The sequence below is a fragment of the Drosophila miranda genome, chromosome XR, assembly GCF_003369915.1.
Source record: "Drosophila miranda strain MSH22 chromosome XR, D.miranda_PacBio2.1, whole genome shotgun sequence".
Lineage (NCBI taxonomy): Eukaryota > Metazoa > Arthropoda > Insecta > Diptera > Drosophilidae > Drosophila > Drosophila miranda.
The window spans coordinates 29,980,131-30,005,580 of NC_046674.1; the positions used below are offsets into that span (position 1 = coordinate 29,980,131).

A 25,450-nucleotide genomic window follows, 5' to 3' on the forward strand; every position below is an offset into this window, starting at 1 on the left:
GCCAATATTGCAATAGCCAATCCCGCACAGTATCCATTTTTTCCGGTACAAGATACCTTTTTGGACGGCACTCACGAGATTCGTTCTGCAGCGAAGGACGTACACTACTGAATTCGTTTAACCAGTTTTTCGCAGTAGCAAGGCATGGTGCGTCATCACAAAAATTTGAAGTAAGTTGATCTAATGTTTCATGTGCTAATTCTCTCTCCCAACGATGAACTTTTCGTTTATCGTTAAAGGATATACAACGGGACCGTAGAAGAAAAAGTTCTAAGAATGGAAGTGGAGGTGCCAATTTTGAGCTGGTCATACTGAAAATAGCCGAGACTATGGACGTAAAAAGCAGCCCACGTAAAATAGACTACATATCTATATATCCAAACTATTTTTACATATATGTATATATATGTATATCTTTGTAGCTTCTTTGCCAAAAAGTCTATTAAAGATATCATATCATGGCACTCAGAAAATTCCATCTGGGAAATACTTGGAGAAATAGTACGGAAAATACAACACAAAAAGTTTGATTTATGTTTAAATAATTTTTGTGGAAACCAAATCAATTTCGAGAGCATTCAACACCTACATACATATATCATACAATTTTCATAAGAAATTGAGTTTTTCTTCATGCATTTTCTAGGGTATTTGTTGTTTCGGCTTGTCATTTCGTTCCTGCTAGTGTTTTTGCTGCTGTTTTGAGTGGAGCGAAACGCTTGCGTGCATTTTAATAATCAGAATCTTTCGCCATTCTGTGTCGTCCTCAACATCATCGCCGTGAAAGGCGGCTGCAGCAACTGCCGCACAACCCCACCATGACACTCCTGCTCTACTTACCTCACTCCCTTCTGTATTCGAATTCACTCTGTCTCTTTCTCTCTCATTTTTGTAAGTACTTTCCATTTTAGTGAGCGCATAAGATTAGGCATTGCGATTTATTTCGATTCCGTGCACTGATTTCGATGCAGTTCTTAATTTTACAGTGCCCCTTTTTTTGTTGTGGCATCCTGTGAGTCCTGGGGATAACGTTTTGCTGCATTTCATTTTTGAATTCCGGTGCTGCAATTTCCGCTCTCCGTTCCATTCCAAATCAGTGAGAAGAATGGATAGGGGGGAACACTATAACGGTGAAGTAGAGGGAACCAATAAGCGAAATAGAGAGAAAAACTTCCTGTGCAAATGAACCGTTAAATTGACTGTCAGAGGAGAGGTCCTTGATCCACAGCTGCTGCAGCTCCGGAAAACTCCTTCGAGTGGCAAGGCAAGAGCACCTTTAAGATTGAAGTGATTTCTTTGGCTTGTGGAAAATTCTCGAAAACCAGGGAGAATTTTTCATGAAAATTCTGTTGTCGTCATCTTGATACGAGTAAAAGATACTCAGCGAAAAGATGCGTTTGCTGCGGATACATGCAGCGCTCCAATACGAACTTCGATGTTCGTTGGGAAGCGTTTCTGTGGGATTTATTAAGTAGACACTTGATCCAGTCGACAATTCCATGGTGAAATCTTTCTATATGCAGAGCTTATACACGACTTTGACTTGCATGGACCTATTTTCTGTAGAGGGTATGCATAGAGCCAGATAATGATGTTGGCTCCATTTGCAGAGCAGGGTATGCCCGGGAATGCCGGGCAACTCAATTCGCTTTCAGCTGCTTTCGGTATACACTTTTAACGGCTTTTGGCAGTGCCGCCGCTGCTGCCTTGCGTTTGGCAACAGAATTTGTTTGGATTAAAACAAAGCCGGAACGAACCCCGAAAAAATCGCATTTTTATGACCCTGTTGCTTCAGCTTCTGTTTCTTTAGGTCTTCATCTGCTTCTGTTTTGTTTAGATTTACAGCGAAACATTTATTAGCCCGACAGTAAGCAGAATATTTTTGTACCGCTCTCATACCTCCCATGGAAGGGTATACGAATGTTCCCAAGTGGTTTGCCCATCCATGGATGGACCCATATTCATATATTCATATTCAGTCATATTCTATATATTATTCCTTCAGATAACATCCAGCACATACTGGTAATACTCTCATCAATCGAAATGGAGCTTTTTAGATGAAGCTTGAAAGTCTTTAATGAAGCAAAAGTTCGAGACATATAAAATAACTTAAGATTCTAAACTGTTTTCTTAGGTGTTTTGTACGGACGATTTTGACATCCATCGAAATCGAAATTTTTTGGATGCAAATCTTACAGCTTTGAATAAAAATTGTACTGAAACATATGTTTAAAACAGGAGTACAGAGGTGTAGCATCATAAGCTGAGGCAGATTATAATATTCCATTTATTAACCATTCCAGATAATGAGATTCTCAGCACCTTCATTTAGAATTTGTCTGTGAAAGCTTTCTTGTCTGGTAATGGGATGGAGTGAGCTTTCACTGTTCGGCATAGATAGGGTATCCACAGTGCGACGCCCCAAAAGTGAGCTTTCGTGCTTTTATATCGTTCCTCGTTTGGCGCCCAAATGGTTGACAAGTACCGCAGCAAAAGTTAGAGCAGAAGTAAAAGCGAGAGAAAATAAGAGTCAATAATGGGACGAGTGAGAGAGAGCGAAACAGCGACAGAGAGAGAGACAACGAGAGACAACGAGAGACAACGAGAGACATCGGGCACAGGTGCCCCCAAGCTCGAGAATCTATTTGCCTTTTGATTGCCTTTTAATTACCTGAGCAGCAAATAAACATAAACACAACAAAATCTTGGGGAAAAAATTGAGGAAATCTCCATTTAGCCGGCCCAAAAAATACCGAGTACCATGCGAGCATTACGAGTATTTTTTGCATAAAACGAAATGGGAAACAGAACCACCTATGAATTGGTGAGAGCAACAGCTTTCCTTATGCTGCTGTCGTTGGGAGTTTGTGATACCCTATAAAAGATGGTCGTTTTTCTGTGACGGGTACTTTAAGTTCAGCGAAAAAAAAAGGCGAATCCAGGCCAGAGAGTGTCCCAAACAAAGAGATTCTATCTGCTTTGATCGATAGAAAATTGGAATCTCAGGGCCAGTGAGCGGAGAGCATAGCAACTCATTTCGAATTATGATATTGAATGTTGAATGAGATCTCTAACTTCTTGAAATTCCCGTCGCAGAGTATCGCATCTTCGTCATATACAAAAATAGCGCCGCGGCGCCTTGAAATCTATTTTCGGTTTTGCCATTAATGAAACATGGAAATTAGCTCCAGTCCGTTCGGCCTTTGATGATTAATAACCCACCGTCAGCTGTTGTCTTTGAATGTTTATTATGGGCTTGGATATTATAAAATAGCAAATGGCGAAACTGCAAAATTTGTGGGCCATGGGTCCGGAGCGGCGCTAAGTCATCAAAGCCATTTGAATTGAGTAGAACTGAGTGCATCGGATGGGTTTTAGAAGATTACCTTTAGATGAGCATAAAAAGTTAGAAACCTTTAAAAATTCTTCTACTAGTTACATAAAGTACCAATGGTGCCACCCAAGTCGAAGCTTGTTAGGCACGATTCACAGGGAGAGACGCACCAGCTAGGCAGACCAACCGACGGGCGATACCGCATTACGCGCGGTACTTTAATCTTCCCACCAGACACCAGAAAGACCCTCAGCAATCCCTGAAGAATCCTTTTCTTTCGGATATTAGAAATGATAGACAACGATGCTGCTGATTGTAGCGTGGGGCTTCATTGAAGTTGGAGCTGGAGCCTTCTTTCAACTGAAGGAGGGACGACAGTCGTCAAATGATTGAACTCTAGGTTTTGAAAGCAAAGAAAACTTTATTACATAATTATAAAAAGCAACATTCGCTATCATTATCGGTTTGAGCCATGTGGCAGCGCTCAACTCGTTTGATGGGCAGAAGAGGGCTGCTAACTTGACAAAGGACAGACATTGGTATGTCTATCTATCGGTTACAGGATGTACGCAACTGGTGTCATGCGGCAACGCCCCACGGTCGCGTGTTTCGCTGCGAGAAGTTCAGGCCCTTTTCCATAGTTGATCATGGAACTGAAAGCAGAGCATCACGGGCTGACGAAGGATTCAGTTACGTGAAAGTCTAACACACAGAAAACAGAAAATGCAGTGGCAGCCAAACAAGTGGCAGGTTAACAAGTTGCAACACAAGTTGCATGTTGCCAAACAGCAGCCAACAAAATCACCTTTGGCTTGGCCACACAAAAACTTTCCACCCAGCGATTGACAATCAATCCTCCATTCGACATGCCCCAAATTGTTGTGCAATTGTTGTCCAAAGTTATTTCTTGTCGCCCTTTGTCGTCTTTTGTCGCCTGTTTATTTGGGGGGAAAGGACTGACAGACAGAGGGACAGAAGGACAGACTCTATTCTTCGTTGCCAAAGTGTTTGCTAATTGTTTGGGAAGACCTTTTCGTCAGCTTTTAGCTTAATTAAAGCCAGAAACTTGCCTTGGCTTTGTGTCTGCATTTAGTCTACTCCTCTCCACTCCACTCTCCGCATTAATATGTCACATTTTGCAGGTACTTTTGAGGCATTTGAAATTTCATTACATTTCGTATTAATTAAATTAAAGGCCTTGATTAGGGGGCGGGGCACAGCAAAGTTGTCGCAATGGACAATTTCCACAAAGATTTGTAGGTAACCCACAAAATCTTATTAATTTTACAGATGCGGTGTTTTATTGAGGGTCAAAGAAATTCCCCTAAAAATAGGATTGGCTTTGTGGTTGAAAGCTTTTAATTCCTCTTTCAGATTGATTGAATGTGCCATATAATATTCTAAGGAATTTCCATGGTTATTGCATCGTTGATCGTTTCTTTAAATCTCACGCTCTTGTGCTTCACCTACTTTCGAAATAACAGCCAGAAAAGCTACCAGTTTGATGCTCGTTCTCCCGCAAGAGATGTCCGAGGTAGGTGTAACTTGCATTCAGCCATCGGCAGTGTCCATTTTCCATCGAATTCTGTCTCATCTCTCTGCTTCGTGGCTTGCGGCACTTTTTCTTGCCCCATATATTCACACTTTTCATTGCTCACTTGCTAGGGCTTCCGTTTCCGTTTGCGTTTCTGTGGTTTTTCTATGCTTAATATTTACATCAACATGCCACCTAAACCTCCACCGCCACCTCCACCTCCACCACGGCTTTCCTTCCAGTGAAGTGGTATACTCTACTTGCCACACGGTAAAAGCAAAATGCTTTTCCTGCAGCATATTGCGCTGCGCTCGCCTCTTTATTCGTAATTGGAAACTAATTGTGTTTTTGCATTATTCAAAACCCCTCACATAAATGTATACCCATTTATACCCGGCTAAAGCTCGTTCTATTTATGGACTGGACTGCACTGCAGCCTTGACACGGATTAAACGAATGAATACATGTGGCATGCAACAGGACAAATTAATCAGGAACTATAGACTTAGTAGGTTAGTAGGAGTTTTAAAACAACGGCAAAATATTATCTCATTGTTTTCGACTAAAACATTAACTTTAAGCGCAATTTATTCTGTTATTATACCCGATACTCGAAGAGAGTATAGGGGTGTATTCGATTTGTGCGGAAAATGGATGTGTGTAACGCCCAGAAGGAATCGTTTCCGATCCCATAAAGTATACATCTTGATCAGCATCAGTAGCCGAGTCGATTGAGCCATGTCTGTCTGTTAGTCCGTCTGTCCGTCCCTATGAGCGCCTAGTGCTCAGAGACTATAAGAGCTAGAGCAACGAAATTTTGTGTCCAGACTCCTGTGATAATCATACTGAATCAAGTTTGTTTCAAAATTGTTCCACAGGTACACCCTCTGGGGCATCCACAGCTTTGAAGATTCGGGAAAACAAAAAATACAATGCCATAGAGAATGACCATATCTTCTAGAGTCCAGAATCTAAATCCGATCGGATTTCAGTGGCTACGTAGCGTGGTCACGCCGCTTACTCACTTTCCATCTCTCTCTCACACACATTTTTCGGGCCATACTGACTGAGTATCGGGTATAAGTGTAGAGTCGCCGCCGTAGCAACGACTCACAATGTTGCCCCTCTTTTTTTTTTTGGTGCAGGACCGATGTGCGCAGCCGCATGAGGCGAATTTTAGTAAGACAATGGACGGAATGAAGTTTCAGTCCTGAATTAATAATGAGTCGATGCACAATTACATGACTGATATTGATCTAATTTTTCATTGAATCAATCACAGCTTCTTTCTCAGAAGGCTGCAGCTTGTTGCATAAGCAACCCAGAGGGACACTCTGGTTCCATATTTGGTTATGCATGGACTAAGCTTTTCGCATAACGACAATGGTATCAAATATCATATCACATCAGCCACTCAACAGCCCCATGATGCATTTCTTGACCGCCAAAAAGCTAAACGAAAAAAACTGTGCTTCCGTGTGCGCTGAGCTTTCGTTGACTTGGCTGAAAGCTTTCCTGTGCTGTGGTGTGGTGTGCGCTGGCTCTCAAACTGTGACAGCTTTCGGCCAGATGAAGCAAATGGCTTTTGGCGTCGGATGCTGTGGTGGATTTCTGTGCGACGGCTTTAACATTCCAACACCAATTGGAAGGCTGCACTGCTGTTTGAAATCTGTTGTCAGCGTTTCTCCTGGCCCATAGATAACCGATAACCTTTACCGAATGGGGAGTCGACACTCGATTTATTCCAGTATTTGTTCCAATTTTCTTGAATTCTTGCGATAAGGTAGAGGCCACCTCTTGACATCCCAAAAATATGTATTTGCCTCGGATGTGTGTGCATGCGTGTTCTTAAGGTTAATGTCCCAAATACGAACACTATATGATTCCGGTGGACTCAGCCATATACAGTATAGAGCCAAAGAGCCATAGAGCTACATAGAGCTAGTATAATGTCGATAGAGATAGCCGCACCCTGTCGCATCTTTCGGCAACCAAATACATAGTTGGTTGTTCGAGTATTTTTAGCCGCACAGTTTATCAACAACGGAAGCTGTGGCAATTCGCGAAAGGCGCAACTACTCTGGACTTATTCTGCAATCTCGATTCTGGAGTCTCGATTCTGGAATCTCGATTCTGGATTCAGTGGTGTTGGGGGCGACTCTGGCACACAAAATCACAACGTGTCCATTGGTCGACGGCCGTTTCCATACGAGACCCACATTGGGTGTTCGCCTCCAAGTCCGGCTGGCCCGCTCGACGCATGCGTCGTTTTTGGGATGTCAACGGGTCACCGGCGCCAATGAGAAGTCCGCAATGCTCTGGGTGTCTGGATGTGCTCTGTGGTGTGGTGGGGTGGGGAGGGGTGTCGCCTGTGGTGTTGTCAACTGATTTCACACCGGCCAAGGCCGACCACCTAATTTCCGATCAGCTTTCGGGCATTTCCCAAAACGATTTGTGACGAAAACTCATCAGATACGTCGTGCGGCAGTGTGGAATCTCAAAGAAAAGACTCCCGAAATAGGTATATCTACTCTGATAAAACCTTATCTTTTGATTTCGCCCGAAGATTATTTGAAATTTAATTCGAAAAAAGCCTAATCCGTATGAATTTCTATCCAACAAAGTCGCATTTTATACGAAAAATAACAGAAAAACGAGAGAAGAATGTTGTGCGGCAAAAACCGCGGCTCTATTTCATATCCGGTACTCAGTCAGTATGGCTCCCCTCCGCTAGAGGCGCACACTGCACGATGATAGTGTGTGTAAGAGAGAGAGAGAGAGAGAGAGGGAATCTAATAATATACCCCTGTACTCTTCGAGTACCGGGTCTAACAAGTGGACCCTCTACGAATTAGCTTATGGGAATTTTTGTTGGGATATGCGACCTATTTGAAAACAGTTTCATGCCATTAAAATCGTTCCAAATTGTATATATCCAAAACAGGAACGAATTCCTCTACTTCTAGAACTTTTCTTCTATCCCCAATGACCTATCTTTCTACATGCAACCTGCCCCACCATATTCCGGCGTCTTCCGTTCATCAGTCGTCTTGTTGTGCTTCAAATATGCTGTAGATAAAGCACACCAGATATTCTGGGAACGGTCAGAAAGTCGGAATATGTGAAAAGCCCCAACAGCTGCACACATTTCAGATGCACTCACTTTTGCATTTTCCTTCTGTTTAGAATATTAATACAGACCTTAGAGATTTCTATGATGGTCTAGTGAGCCGCATGGTCTCCTGAATATTGGACAGCTTGAAAAATTAGAATATTCCAGATTAAGAAAAAAATATTTGTAACCGGTCAATATTAAAATGAAATGCTCAAAAATCGTTCAAAATGATACAAAATCGGAATATTCTTAGACTTAATTTTTGATAGCAAATATAATTTGAGTTATAGATAATTTTTACAATTTTAAGGGTTAATTATTTAAAAATGATGCAAAATCAAAAAAAAGATTTTAGGCTCTCCGCAAAATTAGTGCTCGTAGGCGTCTCCAAACAAGCCCTCCGGCTATTAGCCGAAGAACTGAGGCAGTATTTGTGACAAAATTTTGTTTTCTGGCTGGTTAGCCAGGAACAAAATTGGATCTGAACGTGTAACAATTGATCGTCTCCGCTGCTGCCAGCTCAACTGGAAAGCCATGCTGACACTTCCTCACCGCATGGTTTTCCCATAAGGATGCCTCTGTTTTTGCAGTTAGTCAATTAGAAAAGTGTAGTGTCATAAGGCTATTATTAAATAAGTCTAGACTTAGAACATACTAGTGCCACCACTGTCTGGTTTTTTTCCTCTTGATGAGAGAAAGGTTATTTTTCGGGTTTTCCGTTTTTCAGTGTGAAATGCAAATCCAGCTTCTAACACCGCCATCATCCATTTTTTCTAGAGTCAAACTTTTGCCAGCTGCGAACTAAGGAGTAGTAAAAATAAATGGTGTGCCTTATACATAATTAATGACCTCTGTCAAACGTCTGCTAAGAATCAGCATTCCCTCCCTGGAAGGTATCACCTACATACATATAAATAGGTGAGAAATGAGTAGTGAGCAGTGGTGACTCGCGCGGAGCCTCGGCTTCTACTCTCTCTCTTGCTCTTTTTATCAGTTGACCTACAGAGTGTGTGTGGGGCGGAGAGAGGGTGGCGAGGGGCCGCACACGAAGCCAGCCGAACTGTGTATCCTGCTCTTGATAAAGAGCAAGCGCGATAAACTTTGCGTGCACTGTCACCCACGCAGACACAGAGCTAGAGTGAGCCAAACCAAAGGGAGAGGGAGAGAGGGAGTTGCACTCGACGCAACAGGCTTGTAAATGCATGAGTTGGCTGCGCTGTCGCTGTCGCCGTACTCACTTACAGCCGCTAGGCTTTCAGGAACAAAAACAATAACAAGAGCACGCAAAAGTTCGCTGCCAGCCGTCCTCTGCCTTGCCTTGCTCTGCAGCTGCTTCATTCCATGCTTCGGTTTCGGACCTGGTCTCGTGTCGGTCGTGTCTTGGCGGCGTCTTCGGCGGCAGAGGCGAAGCACAAGCAGAGCGACGTCGGCGTCGTGGGCTCTGGCGTTGGCAGCGGTGTCGTAGGCACAGGCCCCAAAGTTCTTACACATTCGGTTGCGCGCCATCGTACGAGGCGGTCGCACACTTTTCGGTGCGTTTTCTCTCTTCCCCCCTCTCTCTCACAAATACACACAGACTCTGGGACCCTATCTGCCACGGAGGTGCAACAACACACTATCGGACAGAATACTCACCAAGTTCTATATTTTTTTCGAGTGACCCCCCCCCCCCCCAAAGTGCTCCTCCAAAACCTCTCCAAAAGGATAAATCACGAAAGAAACAATCATATATATTTTCTGTTGTAGTCCGTTCTCTTGAGATTTCCTTGCTAGTTTTTTGTACTTTTTAATTTTTCAACCAAGAAACGCGTTCCAAAAAAATAAAAAAAACATATAGTGGAACCGGGTAACCGGATTTCGGGATCTCTTGTCGCGGATCGGGTGTAAAAATCAACGCGCGCGAAATGTAAAACAAAAATGAAAAAAGTGGCACATAAGAAAATAAGAATAAAAATAAAAATCTACACGAAAACCCCAACCAATACAGGGAAGCCTCCAATGGGGGCTCAGGTCCGGCTGCCGAGATCCGAGATCCGAGCTTTTTTCTGAGGAACTTCGTCTTCCTCTTGCTCTTACTCTACCCATCTCTGTCTCTGTCTTTTGGCTCTTTTTTGGGGCTTCCATTTCAATACATTTTTTCGCTGATTCGGGAATATATTCTCCCCTCCCCCCTCTACCATTTCCTCTTCTGCTGACCTACACGATTTTCCCCCTCTCTCTTAACGATCTTAACGCTCCACTCTTTCTGTCTCTCTCCATTTTTGCAGTGCCATAGCCGTAAACCACTGTGTTCCTACCGTTTACCGTTTCACCCCATCAAATATATCGAATATCGAACCGAAAACTGCCTTAAAACAACACACACACACACACAAAGTACCTATAACTATAAAAGCTGCCAAAAAACCAAAAAGAAAAAAATTTGAAAAATAAAAAACCAAAGTAAAATCTAAGCCCCAAAAAAATAAACGAAACCCCACACAAGCGATGGGATCATCCGGATCCCAGGCGTCCGCGTCCGCGTCCGTGTCCGTGTCCGGGATCGCGACAGGACGGATGTCGCTGCTGTTGCGCCTCCTAGCGGTGGCGCTAGTAATGAATGCCTGCCACATGCCGCTGACCAATGCCAAGGTGAGTAAGAGTGCTGCGGATTATACGGAGTGTAGAACCATATTTCATCCTTCGAATCCATTATGATACATGGAATGATCCCTTTCGAGAAAGAAATTCCCTTTTAAACGAAAGAAGTTCCCAGCAGAAAAAGGATATATCCGATGTGTATCAACAGATTCCGAATATCCCAATGACAGGTTTCTTGTGGAAAATATCGTGAAGGAGTTCATTTGGACCCAAAAATTCTTCAAAGTACATCTGCCCACACAAATAAGGACGTGTCCTTAGATATTTGGAGATTTGTTTTAAAATTTAATTTGTAAAATTCCATGAATTTCCGTATCCCTGAAGCATTCGAGTATATGTATCATTAAAGGCAGCCATGGGATGCTCCTTTTGGAGTGGAGTCTTTGTGTTCAAATGCAGGCAGTTTTTCACCCAAAAAGAAATACATATATCTGCGATAGCATTTTTTCGGAAGTTTATTTGAATTTAAAAGCCTTTTTCTCTTTGCTAAAAATGTACTTCTCTCGCGGAATACCTTAAAAACTCCTTGCTATGAAATTTCAAGGGATTTATAGGAAGGGACACATGAAAATATTAAGAACCTCTTATCTTAGTCCTTAAATCAGAAATCCCCTTCATTCGTAGTCTTCAAGTCCGTTCGTTCGTAGTTTTCTTTTTCAATGAAAATCCCGCCACAAACTCCACGAATGAAAATGTCTTTTGGTTATCAAGAGCCTAAAACATCTAAAGTCCCCCAGTCTTTTGAATGTGTGCCTGTGCCTCCACTCGGGTGATGATGACACAAGTTGGGCACTCTCTGTTTGAGTGTCGAATGACGTGCCATACACCAAAACGAATCGAATGAATCGAACGAACTTGAACTATTTTTCAGATGACACACATTTAAAAAAGATTAGCATAAGCAGCGTTTCTTGGATGCATCTTCCCAGCACTCAAAAGTGGATTTGAAAATAGTTTTCCCCCTCTTCGACCCTCATTTAAAACGCATTAAAATTGTCGGTGGAAATTAACATTTGACATTAACATTTATCTTGCTCTTAACAGAGGGGAGGGGGGGGGGGGGATGGATTTCCGTATATTATGGAGGGGACACTGCTAAAAGACCGGATTTGGTGGCGACAGAAAAAAAAAAAAACAAAATCTGAAATCTTGCCTTAGCTTTGGTGGCTCTCTGGTTGGGGGTCATCACGATGGGTTATCACTGTCCCCAAAATATTCCTCGTTTTGTTTTTTTTTTTTGCCAATTATGAAAACTTTGATTGTTCTAATTTCTATCTATCTATCTCTTGTGGGTCTAAGGAGGGGCCCAGTTCTTGGGAGAGGCTCTATGTCTTCGGAGGGGCTCTACGTCTATCGGCTAATGAGCCCTGTGCAATGACAGGCCACCAGCACCGGCACCAGCACCGCCACCGGCACCGGCTGCCTGCCTTATCACGGGGCATGTTAATGACATATTGCCCGCCCCATAGACCTATAGATGTAGCCTTGCTGTTCCGCTGCTGTCGTTGGTTGTCTTCCAAATGAAATAATTTCCAAAATTAACATTCGAAATCATTTCAACATATATTATATGGTCAATTTTTCGATTGGTTGCTCTTCCATTCACTTTCTGTCTATCGTTCTGTCTGTCTTGTGTTTTTGCTGTGGAGGTTTTCGTAGCCAGGAAATTGTAGGGTTCAAGGCTCAGATGATTGTAGAGCCTCTCTGGAGAATCATAAGCCAGAATATTCCGAGTGATAGGGCAGGCGAAAACCAGTTCGACAACTGAAGAAATCTTCGAAATCTTAGCCTGGAAAGTCTCTCCTTGGAAGTTTCCTGCCATGAAGTCCCAAGTTCCCCTGAGAATGAAGTTCTTGCAACATTTGCATTGGAATGGTTAGGAGATTGGAAGTCTTGAATATAGCCTTTCGCTTAGGGCAACATTTTGTGCAGCAAGTGCATTGCAGGTATGCCATCCACAACGCCGCGAGGGCTGTGCTCATCCTTTCCCACTCTTCGATTTGTTTGTGCTTTTATTTTTAAAGTTTTATCACATCGGAAGTTGCTTGTAAATTGGGGCCAAATTCTTATAAAGAGTTCTGTGATTCCATTTAATTCCATATAATTCCTTTTTATAAAAATGTAATATCGCATGCCACGAATGCCGCGAATGCACTGCCACTGCACCATTCATGGTCTTATCACAAACTCTGCTGCAAAAGGAAAGACAGAGGCAAAAGCAAAGGCAAATGCGGAGTGTACTGTAAATGGGGTCACTGACAACAGAAAGGGTGTCCAGCAGCAGGCAGGCAGCAGTGTGCCACAGATAAGTGCCGCTGCAGCTCCATCGTGGGGTGCCTTTCGCCAATGCCTATGCGAACTGTGGGTCCACGTCCATGTCCAGCCAGTGCGTATACGAACAGGTGGTCAAACGACCCAGACAGGATCATAGGCAGAACTTTTACCCGTGCAGATCGTAAGGAACTTCTGTCATGACAGACTGCTGCCCCTACAGATCAGATCTCTTGTGGGCCCCATCTGTTCTTGCAGACTGCGGACTGCTCTCTCTCTTTCCCGCATGCCACATTTCTGTCAAACAAGCTGTCACAATTTTTGCATCATCAACAGATCCCAAATAAAAAATCACCACCAAAAACGCCAAAAAAAAAATCAAAAGAAAAAGGCCAGAAAAGAGTATTACGAAATTTGACGAAGAGATGAGAAAGTGGAAACACAGATGTATCTTTATCTGTAAGCTTTAAAAATTGGAGAAAAACCAAGATCGGAGGGACCATAGTACGTACAGAAAAACACAGATGTGTCTCTTCCTCAACGCGAAACACGCTGCGTACATGCTGCTTTGCATCTTTTACGGCAGAGTATCTGAAGCTTTTGTATCTTTTCCTTTGCCTCGCCTTGTTTGTGGATTGTTTGTTTGTGCACCATATGGACACAAGATGTTCGGACCATCAACATCTCGATCGACACATGCTGCCTGGCTGTGTATCTGTATATGTAGATAATGTATCTGTATCTTTGTGTCTGTTGCCAACGGGTGCTTCACACATCAAATGCAATTTTGTTCAATGGAAAAAAGTCATGACAGTCATTTGTTTAAATATTATGACATTCCGCGAGGGCGACTCCGACCTCTCCCTGCGCACTCTCTGCCCCTGGCATAAGCTGCCTCTTCCTCTTCCACTTCCCCTGGCCTTGGCACTCCCTCTGAATTTTATTCTGCCACTTCAATCTCAAGTTCAGAGACTCTCTATCTGTGGAACATGTTTATATGGAATAGATAATTCAAGTGCCACAGCGAAGTGCCAGAGAGAGGTGTCACTAAAGTGTTTCTCTCGCTGCCTCTGTCTCTGTTTCTGTCTGTCTCCTCCCCTGATGAGTGTTTGACTGAATGATTGGCAAGAAGCTTCCGCCTTCCGCCTTCCGCCTTCTGCCAGCCTTCCAGCCACATGCGATCGAGCCAAGTTTCGGGGCCCATTAGTCATCCTTCTAGAAGGAGTCGCGTCGCTGGCCCTCGTCCAATAAGTGACGTAGACATTCACATTCCCCTCACCCCCCCATGCATTTCGTAATGCCCCCTTGCAACAGAGTGTTTGAGTGGCAGGGGAGAGGGGTGTGGCAGACTATGAAGTAAACGTTTAAAAATAGATATAGACACAAGAGTACGCGAGCCAGCAAATAGAAAGATACAAAACAACAGAAAAGAAAGAGCATTGGAATTTCATGTTGTTGCGAAGAGAAAGACAGCGACATAGAGGAGAAAAGAGAGATAGAGAGAGAGGGAAAGAGAGTGCCACGACTAGACCTAGAGGGACATTTTCTCTCTCGCTTCAGGTCATTAGGCTTACATTTTTCTATCCTTTTTGATGGACTGGACTTATAGGTGCGAAATGCACAGTTCATGCACTCGACTTCTATCACTGAGAGAAATCGTTGGAGAGATACCACCTTGGACTGGGAGAAAGGAAAGGGAAAGCAAACATGAACTTCACACTGAGAGAAATGAAAGGAAAGTGGCAAACAGCAGAGGAACAAACTCAATTTGTTTTTTAAGCTAAAGGGCCTATCGACTTGCAATATTTCACTGCCATTATAACTATCGATAACTATGACCGATAATAAATCGACTGATAAAATATTTAATAGCTATAATTATCGATAGGAATAATTATAAAAATCGATCGAATATAGGCCGTTGCCTACTTATCGATAACTAATCGATAACGGCAGTGTGTTTTGTGTATGTAAAACATGATCCTTCCGCTGTGTTTTTGTATCTGGTATCCATCACATAAAGGAGCTTTTAAATTTCTGCTAATTATCTCGTCTTGCTATCCAATCGATTACAGATCGATTATGACTATCGCTTCATTAAACGAGCTTGCAAGAATCTATGTACATTGTACACTCTTTGTTGCAAACATCTTCCCTGCTGTTGCGTCACTCTCTTCAGAGTTCATTTGGGCTACTTTGTCACTTCGATCCGTACTTAGCTTTGGGAAACACAATATGTAAATATATTTTCTAAAAGACAATATTTCTGTATGAAAACCAGCTCCAATATGTAGCCTTCCTTGCAATATTAAATTTGCATTCGAGAAAGATGTCTCTGCATCTATATATCTATAGATGGCGTATCTGTATCTATGAGCGTAAATACACCGTACATTCGTGTGTGTCTGTGTGTTTTTGCTGAGTCTCGTGGCGATGCGATGAACAATAATTATTGTTTAAATATTGCATTGCGCAAATGTTGAAAATAGAAAAAACTATCAGCCCGAAGGCAGCAGCAAACAGCACCCAGACGCCGCTCTACATCTCTGCCCCATGCTCCCCCAGTGGCACCCAGTTTCGCGGAGCAGGGGAGAAAACTGTCGCAATTTGCCTTCTGAGCTATTGCAAAATGCAAGAATGCCTCCATCCGTCCGTCCATCTTTTTGTGAGTGGGATCATCGCATATATATTCTATTGTGTCATTCACAACATACACATCAATGTGCATTTAAATATTGTATTTAGGCAAATGTTTCTTTTTACGAGCGAAATGTGTGAAAAATACAAGTATCTTCGGGCGGATTCTGTCGGGAGAGCTTATGTGCGCTTAATATTCCACTGCCGGATCGATGTATGGATCGGAGAAGGGTGCGGCATCGCAAGCTCATTCCACATTCAGATCAGGAGTCGTCAATCAATGGGGATCATCTCTGGAATCGGAAATAAGTCTATAATCTGAGATTCAATCCGCAAGAAACATTTTCCCCTAAGCAAACGGCCACAGTAGTTTCAAAAGACCCAATAAACTTCGATTTCATCAAAACGATAGAAGAATGCGATGCTTTTGCTAATATTCGATGAAAATACTATCTATATAGATACTAAGAAGATACTTTATTCTATATCCTTTCATTCATTGATGCTCCCAAGGATCATTCCCTCCCGAAAATCCTCATCGAAGAATCTGGCGAATCTTGGGCGATTTCACGGCAGGAAACTTTCAAAAGGAAAGACTCCCCGGACATGGATTTTTTGGTTTTCAATTTAGTTTCCGTCTGCCATATCTCCCGGCACGGATCGGGTAACGAATGGCCCACCATACAATACAGTGGTCGATCTATCGATAAATAAATGAAAACTGGTTGTCGCTGCTCTTTGAAGCGCTCTTTTGAAATTCATTTTGACTACAGCTAAATATACAGAAACAGAAACAGATACAGATACAGATACACTTATTAAGCGATAGATTGATCCGATGGGGAAACCATTTCAATTGATTACAAATTGAGATCCAATCAACTTTATTTTGATTGCCACTTAAGCCCAAACGAATGTAGATTTTCGGAGGGAGCGTCCTGATCCATGGAACGTTAATCATCATCAGCGATAGATCGATGATGGGGAATGGCGGAATGGATCCCGAGGGTGTGCCCCTTCTGGCGACACATTGATGATGCGGGTGACATCAGCCTCTGCCTCTTCGGGTCTGTCTTCTGTGTCTTTTCATAAATTATTATTTCGGTGGAAATTAAAAAATTCCTCGCCAACATCGATGGGGGAATGGGAGTTGCATCATCCATGGCAAGGGGGCGCAGGGGCCGCATGGGGCAGACAGCATCTGGAGCATGACAATCTCTGATGAAGGAGCAGATGGACCATAAAATTCCATGGAAATTCTCAATTGTTTTTCATCTCAATTTAAACGCCCGCGTTCATTTAAAAATAAGCGATTCAACAATCGAAACTCCCCAAAAAACGGCCAAGCGATGGCCAATTAATTAACAAACAAAGCATGAAAGCCCCACGAAACACCACCACAAAAAACAAAGCAGGACAAAGCAGAAGGCAGCAAACACGAATCAAAATGCGGTGCATAATTATGCAAATTTCATTAATTTGCCATCGAGTCAGCGGCTATCTGCCGCCGTGTCTACGGGTCTACGCGGTCTACGCGTCTAGCATATATTTATGCTGCTTTACGGAAAACTGGATACCATAACCAATCGCAAAATTCGATTTCATTTCGATTTGATCTTTGCTAATGGCTTCCCATTCAGAAAAGAGCCTTTCAAAATGACTATTTTTAAGACGATCAATCATATAGGGATAAGAGATCATCAATCGAAAGCGAAAACGAAAGTGTCATCGAAGGAGGGAAATGTTTCCATGGCTTTCTGGGTGGGTTGGAATTACCGAACTATGATCAGAGACATTTCCTTCAAATTATCCATCGAATCCAAGTGTCGTTTAAGGTATCGTTTAAAAAGCTAAAATTGATAATTTATCGATTGCTTAAAGAATTATAAATGCTATATTATGCTGTGGTCCTTTCGCTCGGTCATGATTGAAACGATCAATAAGAAAGAACAGTTCGATTTCGCATTCCTATTATACAACCCATCGATTTCTTGGCGAATTATCGATCGAACATTAAAAGCAAACCAAAAATGAGCAGAAGAAACGATTCCGATTTCGATTTCCCAACGTGCAAAGTTCGATTTCTGCTTCCATACTTGATAGATATCTGAACGAATAACCGATCGATTTTGCAATGCTATAAAATCGGCTATCGTTTATCGATCAAATCTATAGATTATCCGCAATGCTCCCCCTTAATGTAGTCATGCTCTTTCGAAGACGCTTCGAGCTGTTCTTGGACACACAATAATCGAATGAATGGAAGATATCTTGAGGTGTTCGTTTTCCACTTCCATCGAACTCTCTTTTGGCGCTTTCTTTCGATTTATTTGCATTGCCGCAAACAAATTAAACTAATTACCGGAACAGCAACAGAAACAGAAACAAGTGAAGGGAAGAAACAATTAATGAAAATGTGTGTGTGTGTTCCCAAAACGCATTTACGCATGAGATATCTTTGGGGAGGAATACTCTACACTGTACATAGAAGCAGAGTCAGGAGCCGATAAGATATAGGGACCATATATATAGTACATACAATACATACGATCGTAGATGGCATAGTTTCCCGCATTCCCGGTGTTGCCGGTGCTGTTCCCTCCGTGCAATGCTCCAATGTGTTGCCAAGTTGATAAGGTGGTCGACTGATAGCAGAAAAATATGGTCGGGAATGGGCCTTAAGAATGGGTCTACGAAACGGGTCTGCAACTATGGAGCGAGTCTGTTGCTGCCACTCACGGCTGTGATGAATCTTAATTTAATGCATATTTCTTTTGACATTTGAATGCCAAAAAATCGTGTGTCAGAGTCTTTTCCAGCTCTACCTCCCTTTTGAACCGGTTTTCCTGAAGCCAAGAAGCTGCCGCCAGTTGACACTGCTTATTATTATTTAAAACGCGCTTTAAAACCATTGAGTTCAAGGGTATGCTGTATTTGCAGAGACATATGTAATAGGCGTCTAGAAAAGGCGACTTTCGGAGCCATATAATTGGATGATTGGATAGAGAAAAAGCCACAGTTTCCGAGCTACAGTTGGGAAACTTACTAAATGTACTGAATATGCATATATTTTCTAGCTAATTAAAAAGTTTCAGTTCTTGAAAAACCAATTCTTTAAAGACATTACCTGCCTAGATGCCAAGTTTCGGTAAGATCTGAATTTATACCACCAGTTTCGGTCGATTCTAAGAGACTCCTCTCATCTCAGGGAGTAGTCGGAAGAGCGGTAGTCATTGCTTAGTCGAAAGTCTCTTCTTTTGTATGGTTTTTTTTTTTGGTCAGAACTTGTTGCCTTATCAGTGGAGAGCCATTAGTGAGAGAGAGAGAGAGAGAGAGAGCCCTGCCCGCTCTTCGTGGCAACAGTTGGAAACAGCTTGAAGCTCGAGGCGCTATCCAATAGTTGCTTGAACCCCCATTCCATCCCATTCCCCATTCGATTCCGTTGTTCTTCAGTCCATTCGTTTGACTAACTCCAAAAATATGCGGTGTCGCATGCAATGAGGTGCCCCTTCCCTTCCTCCGAGCCCTGTCATACGATTTTCGTTTGTGTTTCGTCTGGAAAACAGTGTCCAATGCAGAATTCGTATTCCGTATTCCATTTTTATGTGAAGATCAGCAAAAAAGGAGGAGAGCTCTGTGTGTGAAGAAGTTCATTAGCTTCGGGGATCGGATCGGGTTGTGCGATCAGCTGATGATCCCAGCAGACGACCACTCTAGTGAGTGATCATTATCGTCTTTCATGTGGCAACCGAGGAGGGGAAATAGCTCTCAATGAAATGGGAGTGCTCTAGAGAGAGAGAGAGAGAATGGTCTCAAAATTGCAAAACTTACAGATCTAGAGATGCAGCATAAAGAGGAAAAGCATTCGGTTTTGGATCAAAGGACCTAAATAAGTGATGAAAATGAAAGGTAGTTTTAATCAGCGATTTCGAAATAATTTCCTTGTTCGAACTCGAGGAAACTCTCTCCCAGTGTGGCTTAGGAGCTATGTGGCCCTTCGCACATGGGACATTTCTACAGCGAACTGAATGTCATTTCCTTTGGAGTGCAATCCTCATCTTTTAATGTACTCCGAACATTATTTGTGGCCAAAAATTTGTTCCCGACATCAATTTGATTCACGCTTTCAGCGGAAACTAGTTCTCCGATCATCATCATCATCATCATTAATGGCGGATCAACAGCTATGATCCCAAAAAAGCATTTGCCAGATATTGGTATTGATTAATGGATTAATAATTCAATTAACAAGCGCTTCTCTCTCTTTGTAGGTATGTCACTGTTTTGCGATTCGTTTCGCTTTGTTTCGGTATTCAGATTCCGAGATTCGATTGGGTAAGGTAAACAACAGACTGCTTGACGCTTGGACCCTGCACCCGTGTGCACCCCACCTTCAGTGGCGATCTCTAAATGAGCCCATTAGCTGTCAAAAGACAATATTTGTCGCTGTCTCACATTTAGAGAGCCCACGCAGAGCCCAACCCCCCACATACAGCGACAGCGACGACAAAAACCGACGACTTTTGACCAAAAGCCAAACTTGATTTATTTCCTGTATTTGTATTTGTATCTGTAGCTGTTGTATCTGTATCTGTATCTGTATCTGTATCTGCGAGTGTAGAAAATGAAACGTGCCGCCAAAAAAAGAGTGGAAGAAGAAGCAACGAGCGGGAACGTTGTGAGTCGCTGCTACGGCCGCTAATCTACACTTACACCCGATACTCAGTCAGTTCGGCTCCTCTCCGCTAGAGCGGCGCTCAGCGTTTCTTGATGCATTTTAAGATCTTTAAGCACAAAATATTACATAAGCTTGGCGCCTGAACCGCTAAGCCACATTGGGAGAGAGCTAGCGGTAGAGGGAGATTTCTAGTGGTAGCATGACAGAGAGAGAGTAAGCTCATGTTGGAAATGGAAACACTCCCTTCACTGCTAAGCCACACTGGTAAAGAGAGAGAAAATGGTGACTCCTTCTGTTCGAAGTTCGTGACCGATACGAAAATTCATCCATTGCTAAACCACAGTGGAAGAGAGAGAGAGAGAGAGAGAGTGCCTGGGGTAACTACTCAATCACACTGGGAAAGAGAGAGTAGGCCACAGTAGGCACTTACTTTGCTCTATCTTTCCAATACGAGTACGACTCGTATCACTCCCAAAACGTCTGTAGCCAGGCAAGAACTAAGGCTATAACTTATCTGCTTGGTAGATTCTACTGCTACATTCTTCCAACAATGTACTATATGGATGGTTTACCCACCTACAAGCTGGTCGTTGTGGGCGATACTAAAACGGGCAAGACCTCCTTGATAAAACGTCTCCTCACAGGCCTTTTTGATGAGAATACGGACTATTGGCCGACCAGAAAGCACACTGAACAGCATATCGTGCTCCACACCAAACGGGGACCCGTTCGATTCAATGTTTGGGACACCTCCGGTGAGCAGAAGAGTCCGGGTCTGCGCCACGTATGCCATCGGGGCAGCGACTGTGCCGTCATCATGTGCGATGTGACCAACCAGGAGACCTGTGACAACGTGTTCCTGTAGAACAGCGAACTGTGGGACGACTGCGGCCGCATCCCCACTGTCATTTGTGGCAACAAGGCGGACAACCCCAGTCGCACGGTCTTCAAATTAAATCCAACAATCTGCAAGTCCGATATGCAGTACTTTGACATCTCGGTGAAGAACAACTACTGCTGTTCGGAGCCCTTCATCCATCTCTTCTATCAGCTGATTGGCGAGCGTTTCCACTTTGTGACCTCAATGGCGCCAAACGGCCTTAAAACCATTCTGGAAGCGGAGGAGGAAATAGAGCAAGACGCTCACCAGGACGAGAAGCTAGGGAAATACAAAGATGATGTTAAGAAAGAGGAGGAACTCCTAAAGAAAATCAAGGACTACTTTAAGGAGAAGACCGTGGCTCTAAAGGCAGGCAACGACAATCGCGTGAACATAGCTCCAGGTAAAGACAACGACGGTCGTGAGGAGACGATCGCAAACAATCAATAAGTTTCAAATTGTTTGGTTTGGTTTTCCAAAATTGCTGCAGTTTCTGTTTAAAAAGTACAGGTTTATTGACTCGGAAAAAAAATGTAAAAAAAAGTTTCAAAGCAAACTAGATTCAGTGCGCTACTTTTAAGGGTATCTCTCTCTCTACCAGTGTGGCTCTACTCATGCAGTACTCTCTCTCTCTCTCCCAAGCGGGATTCGTAAGTTCTTGTAAGGGCACACGCGGCCTAACTCTCAGTATATTCCCAGAAATGTATAGAAGTAACAATTGCGACCTTTAAACCTCTCCGATCTCCGACATATGGTTGAACACTTTATGGCTTTTTTGGACTGCCTTTCACGGAAGTCGCCAAGAAATTTCGCGCTTCCCATCAGGTGGGAAACGTTAAACGTTTCTCGTGAAAAGGTTCTTAAAAAAGGTGTTTATTCTGCACAAAAATTACGCCATACTAATTTTGTGGGGCTACCCTTTGGCCTCAGAGGCTGGTAGTTATTATACATACATATGTACATGTGTTCTTGTCATACAGTGAAACCTCTATCGAGTGAAACACTGGAAAAGTCAAGAGCCTTGCAACTTGGACCCCTGTCCCATTCCGCCTCCATCCAAACGGTTTGACAGTCATTGATATATTGTCAGTCGCAGTCGCAGTCGCAGTCGCGCCGCAACACAGCTATGACGGATGGCTGCCGCTGCTGCTGCTGCTGCCGACGCTGACGTCGCAGCTTACGGTAATGCAGTTGAAGTGTTGGAAACATTCCGAAGAAGTGCCCGAACTTTTTTTTGTGTGTCTCTTTCGTTGTGCAGCAATGCGCGTCGCGACAACATCGTCTTTTAGCTCGCGCTCTCCCTCTCTCTCCTAAGAAGAGAAGAAATCAACGGCAAGCCGCAGTCAAGAGGGCTGTCGCTCTGCGTGCCCGCCCCAGCCCTCTCCTCGGTGTGTCTCTGTGACAATGACAAGGAGGTCTACATCTTTTTCTAAACAGATTTAAGAGCGCCAGACAGAGAGGAATAACAGCGACAGAGGCAGAGGCAGCGGAAGCGTCTGACTGCCGACAGCAAAGGTAAACAGCCGAGGCATATCATGAACACCGTGACAGGGAGGTAAGGTGGGAACTCATATGCGGGCGGCCCCTTGCCAAGGAGTTGCCTTACCTTCTATAATAATGTACCTTGGGGACAGCGAGGCTGGGCCTGAGATTTTTGATAGCAGCAGAGGCAAAGGCAGAGGCAAAGGCAATCGCAAAGGCAAAGGCAATCGCAAAGGCAAGACTATGACAGAAGCAGAGGCAGAAGCCAGGCCTAAGGCAGCGGCAAAGGCAGCGGCAGAGGCAGCGGCAGATATCAAGATTTTGATCTATGCTTAAGGGGAGGCTTTGCCGCTTCTTGGAGTTGCATATTTCCATGTTTGGCCACTTTCTGTCTCTCGCTCTGGAACAAAGTGTGCCACTATCAAGAGAGCGCTCTCTAGGAATGCCCCTCACCTGCGCTTGAATGCACTTGGGCAGAGACGAACGACCTGGTTCTGAGAGACAGCGGCCGAGGCTGAGGCAGAGGCTGAGCCCGAGCCCGGGCCCGAGCCTGAGGGCTGTGGCTGCAGCGCAGGGAGGCGCGGCTGTAATTACGTTTACTTGTTGTCTACTGGTTGCACCGTCTCACAGCGCTCTTTGCTGCCCCCTTGTGCCGCATTGTGTGTTGGTGTAATACCTTTAATAAGCAGGATGACGTTGCACTTGATGACAACTGCAGAGGGGGGAGCGAGGATGGAAGCGGAGGGAAGGGATGGGAAGGGGGGGGGGGGAGGGCAGCAGCAGGAGAGCGAGTGGGAGTGGGAGGAGGCATCGTGTTGCCTTTGTTCCATTCAGCGCTTTGTTTTTTCGTGCGCCCTGTGCCACACTTGAGGTCATCACCCGTCCGCAGCGGTACCCTCGTGCCCTCTCGCTTGCACACGCACATAATGGAGCTCATTCTCTGCCTCTGTTGCGCTCTCTGTGTTCGCTGCGAGGCATGCAACATCGTGGGTACGAAACAAAAGCCGCCACAGTCAAGGATGCTTAACGGCAGTTGGGTAGGGAGGGGGGCACACAGCTGAGCTCCAGCCGAAAGACGCTGACATGCGAATGGCAAGTGATAAGAATGGCAGTTGTAAAAGGGCATTATTCAACGTTTAAGTGTGAATGGAAAATGCAACAGCTGATTTTTGCCATTTCCCTCGAATACAAAGTCAGTGCAAAGAGCAGCAGCGATTGACTGGATAAAATCGACAAGACCTTCCATATCTGTCTATATTTTCTATTACTTTCTTCTATGGCAAAAAAAAAACGATGGCGATTTCAATGCCATTTGAAATCCAATCGGGCCCGGCCATCGCCTGCCGTTGGACATTGCGGAGCACTAAGTACGTATTTCAAAGGCCTGAACAACGTGCTTTGCATATGACGAAGCCGCTCCCCACTTGGTGCGCCAAACACGTCGCAAAGAAAGCCTCAAAAAGAGTGATGTGATGGACTGAGAGACGAAGCTGAGCTTCGTTGTTGAGTGTTGGGGACTCCCGCAAAGGGAATGGACATGGAACCACAAGGAATGAAGGCCCGCCATAATTTATAGCGCTTCTAAGACACTGTTCCTTTCTGACGATGCCTTCTGCATAAAAGCCATAAGCTGGTAGGCCAGAAATGTGTTTGGTATGTGCTGTGCGGTTCGGCTATTTGATTGATTCACCGAGCAGTGGATTTTATGAGCGCCTTTTTGCTGTCTGCGATTAGCAATGATGAGGTAATACATAGCGCAGGCTATCTTTCCATATCGTATCGTATCTGGAGAGGCCCGATCCGATAAGCCGCGTGCGCGATCCGAGGTCGTCGCTGTGCCGTCAGCCCCAACTGTTGTGGATGGATCCATCATCGTTCCGCTGGAGGGGCAGGCATCGGCGGGGGATGGGCAGATAAGTTAACCGCCGACTGCCGGCTACGTCAATATTTAATTTATAGATATTGTTGGTCTGTGGCCGCGTTTCCTCCTAAGCTCGAGGCAGACGTATGCCAATCTCTCTATCCTCTCGCCCTCTCTCTCTCTCTCTCTCTATTTGGGTCTTCCACATTTTTTGTTTTCAATCTCCTCCTCCTCCTCTCTTTTGGCATCCTAATCGTCCGACCAGAGGGGTACAACGAATTGGCGAAATGCACAGTTGATTGAGCGGAGAATTCTTTATGGACAGAAAGGATATCTTTGGATGTTTTTTTTGTAACTAAAAAGAGTCTGCTATGTTTCCTCCGAGAAAATGTAATCGCCGTTGATTCGCTGTGGAAATTTCCCATAGGTGAACAGCCGCGTTCATTATACTATAACGTTTAGGGTTAATGCTCAGTGCAACAGCTGATTTTCTGTTCTTCGTTTTCAACCCAGTAAACATACGCCATTGGTTCCTTGAACGAATTTCCCATAAGCGATAGGACACCTTCGCTTCCAAACGCCTCTTCAAAGCTGTTTAATAAAAAGAACTGCCTAATATTCTTATTTTTTTATAGAGCTAGTATAAGAGATTCGTTGATTCTAGGCTTCGTCTTCAAACGATTAGTCATTCGTTTTCTCAGAATTTATCGTTGGAAGCTTTACAATATGGGGCTCCACTTTTTATGAAGCAGCCTCCCATAAAGAAATCGCCTGCAGCCAAACAAAATACTCATTCAAAATGGAAATAAAATAAAACCAAATGTCGTTGTCGCTCGTCGTTGTCGAGGCTATTAAACAATATGTATGTGGGGAAATACTGTGCGTAGTTTTTGGGACGGCCCCTGCCTCTCGTTCCATATTTGTGTATCGTACACCTTCGTGTACACTCTTTCAGGTAATTAAGTTTAAAGTTGAGAGGCGGCACGACAGACGGGAACGGGCAACAACAGCAGCA

General features: G+C 43.9%; 1 protein-coding gene across 17 annotated transcripts in view; it reads left to right on the forward strand.

The window, feature by feature from the left end:
* Window positions 1-9,415: 9,415 nt before the first annotated feature.
* Window positions 9,416-25,450, forward strand: part of LOC108152129 (basement membrane-specific heparan sulfate proteoglycan core protein) — a 98,435-nt gene continuing 82,400 nt past the window's right edge. For all 17 annotated transcript variants that reach the window (XM_033386146.1, XM_033386153.1, XM_033386154.1 and 14 more), the window contains exons 1-2: window positions 9,416-9,518; window positions 10,254-10,617. In XM_033386146.1, coding sequence (XP_033242037.1) covers window positions 10,474-10,617 — 144 coding nt within the window. In that variant the 5' untranslated portion in view covers window positions 9,416-9,518; window positions 10,254-10,473. The remainder of the gene's footprint in view (window positions 9,519-10,253; window positions 10,618-25,450) is intronic.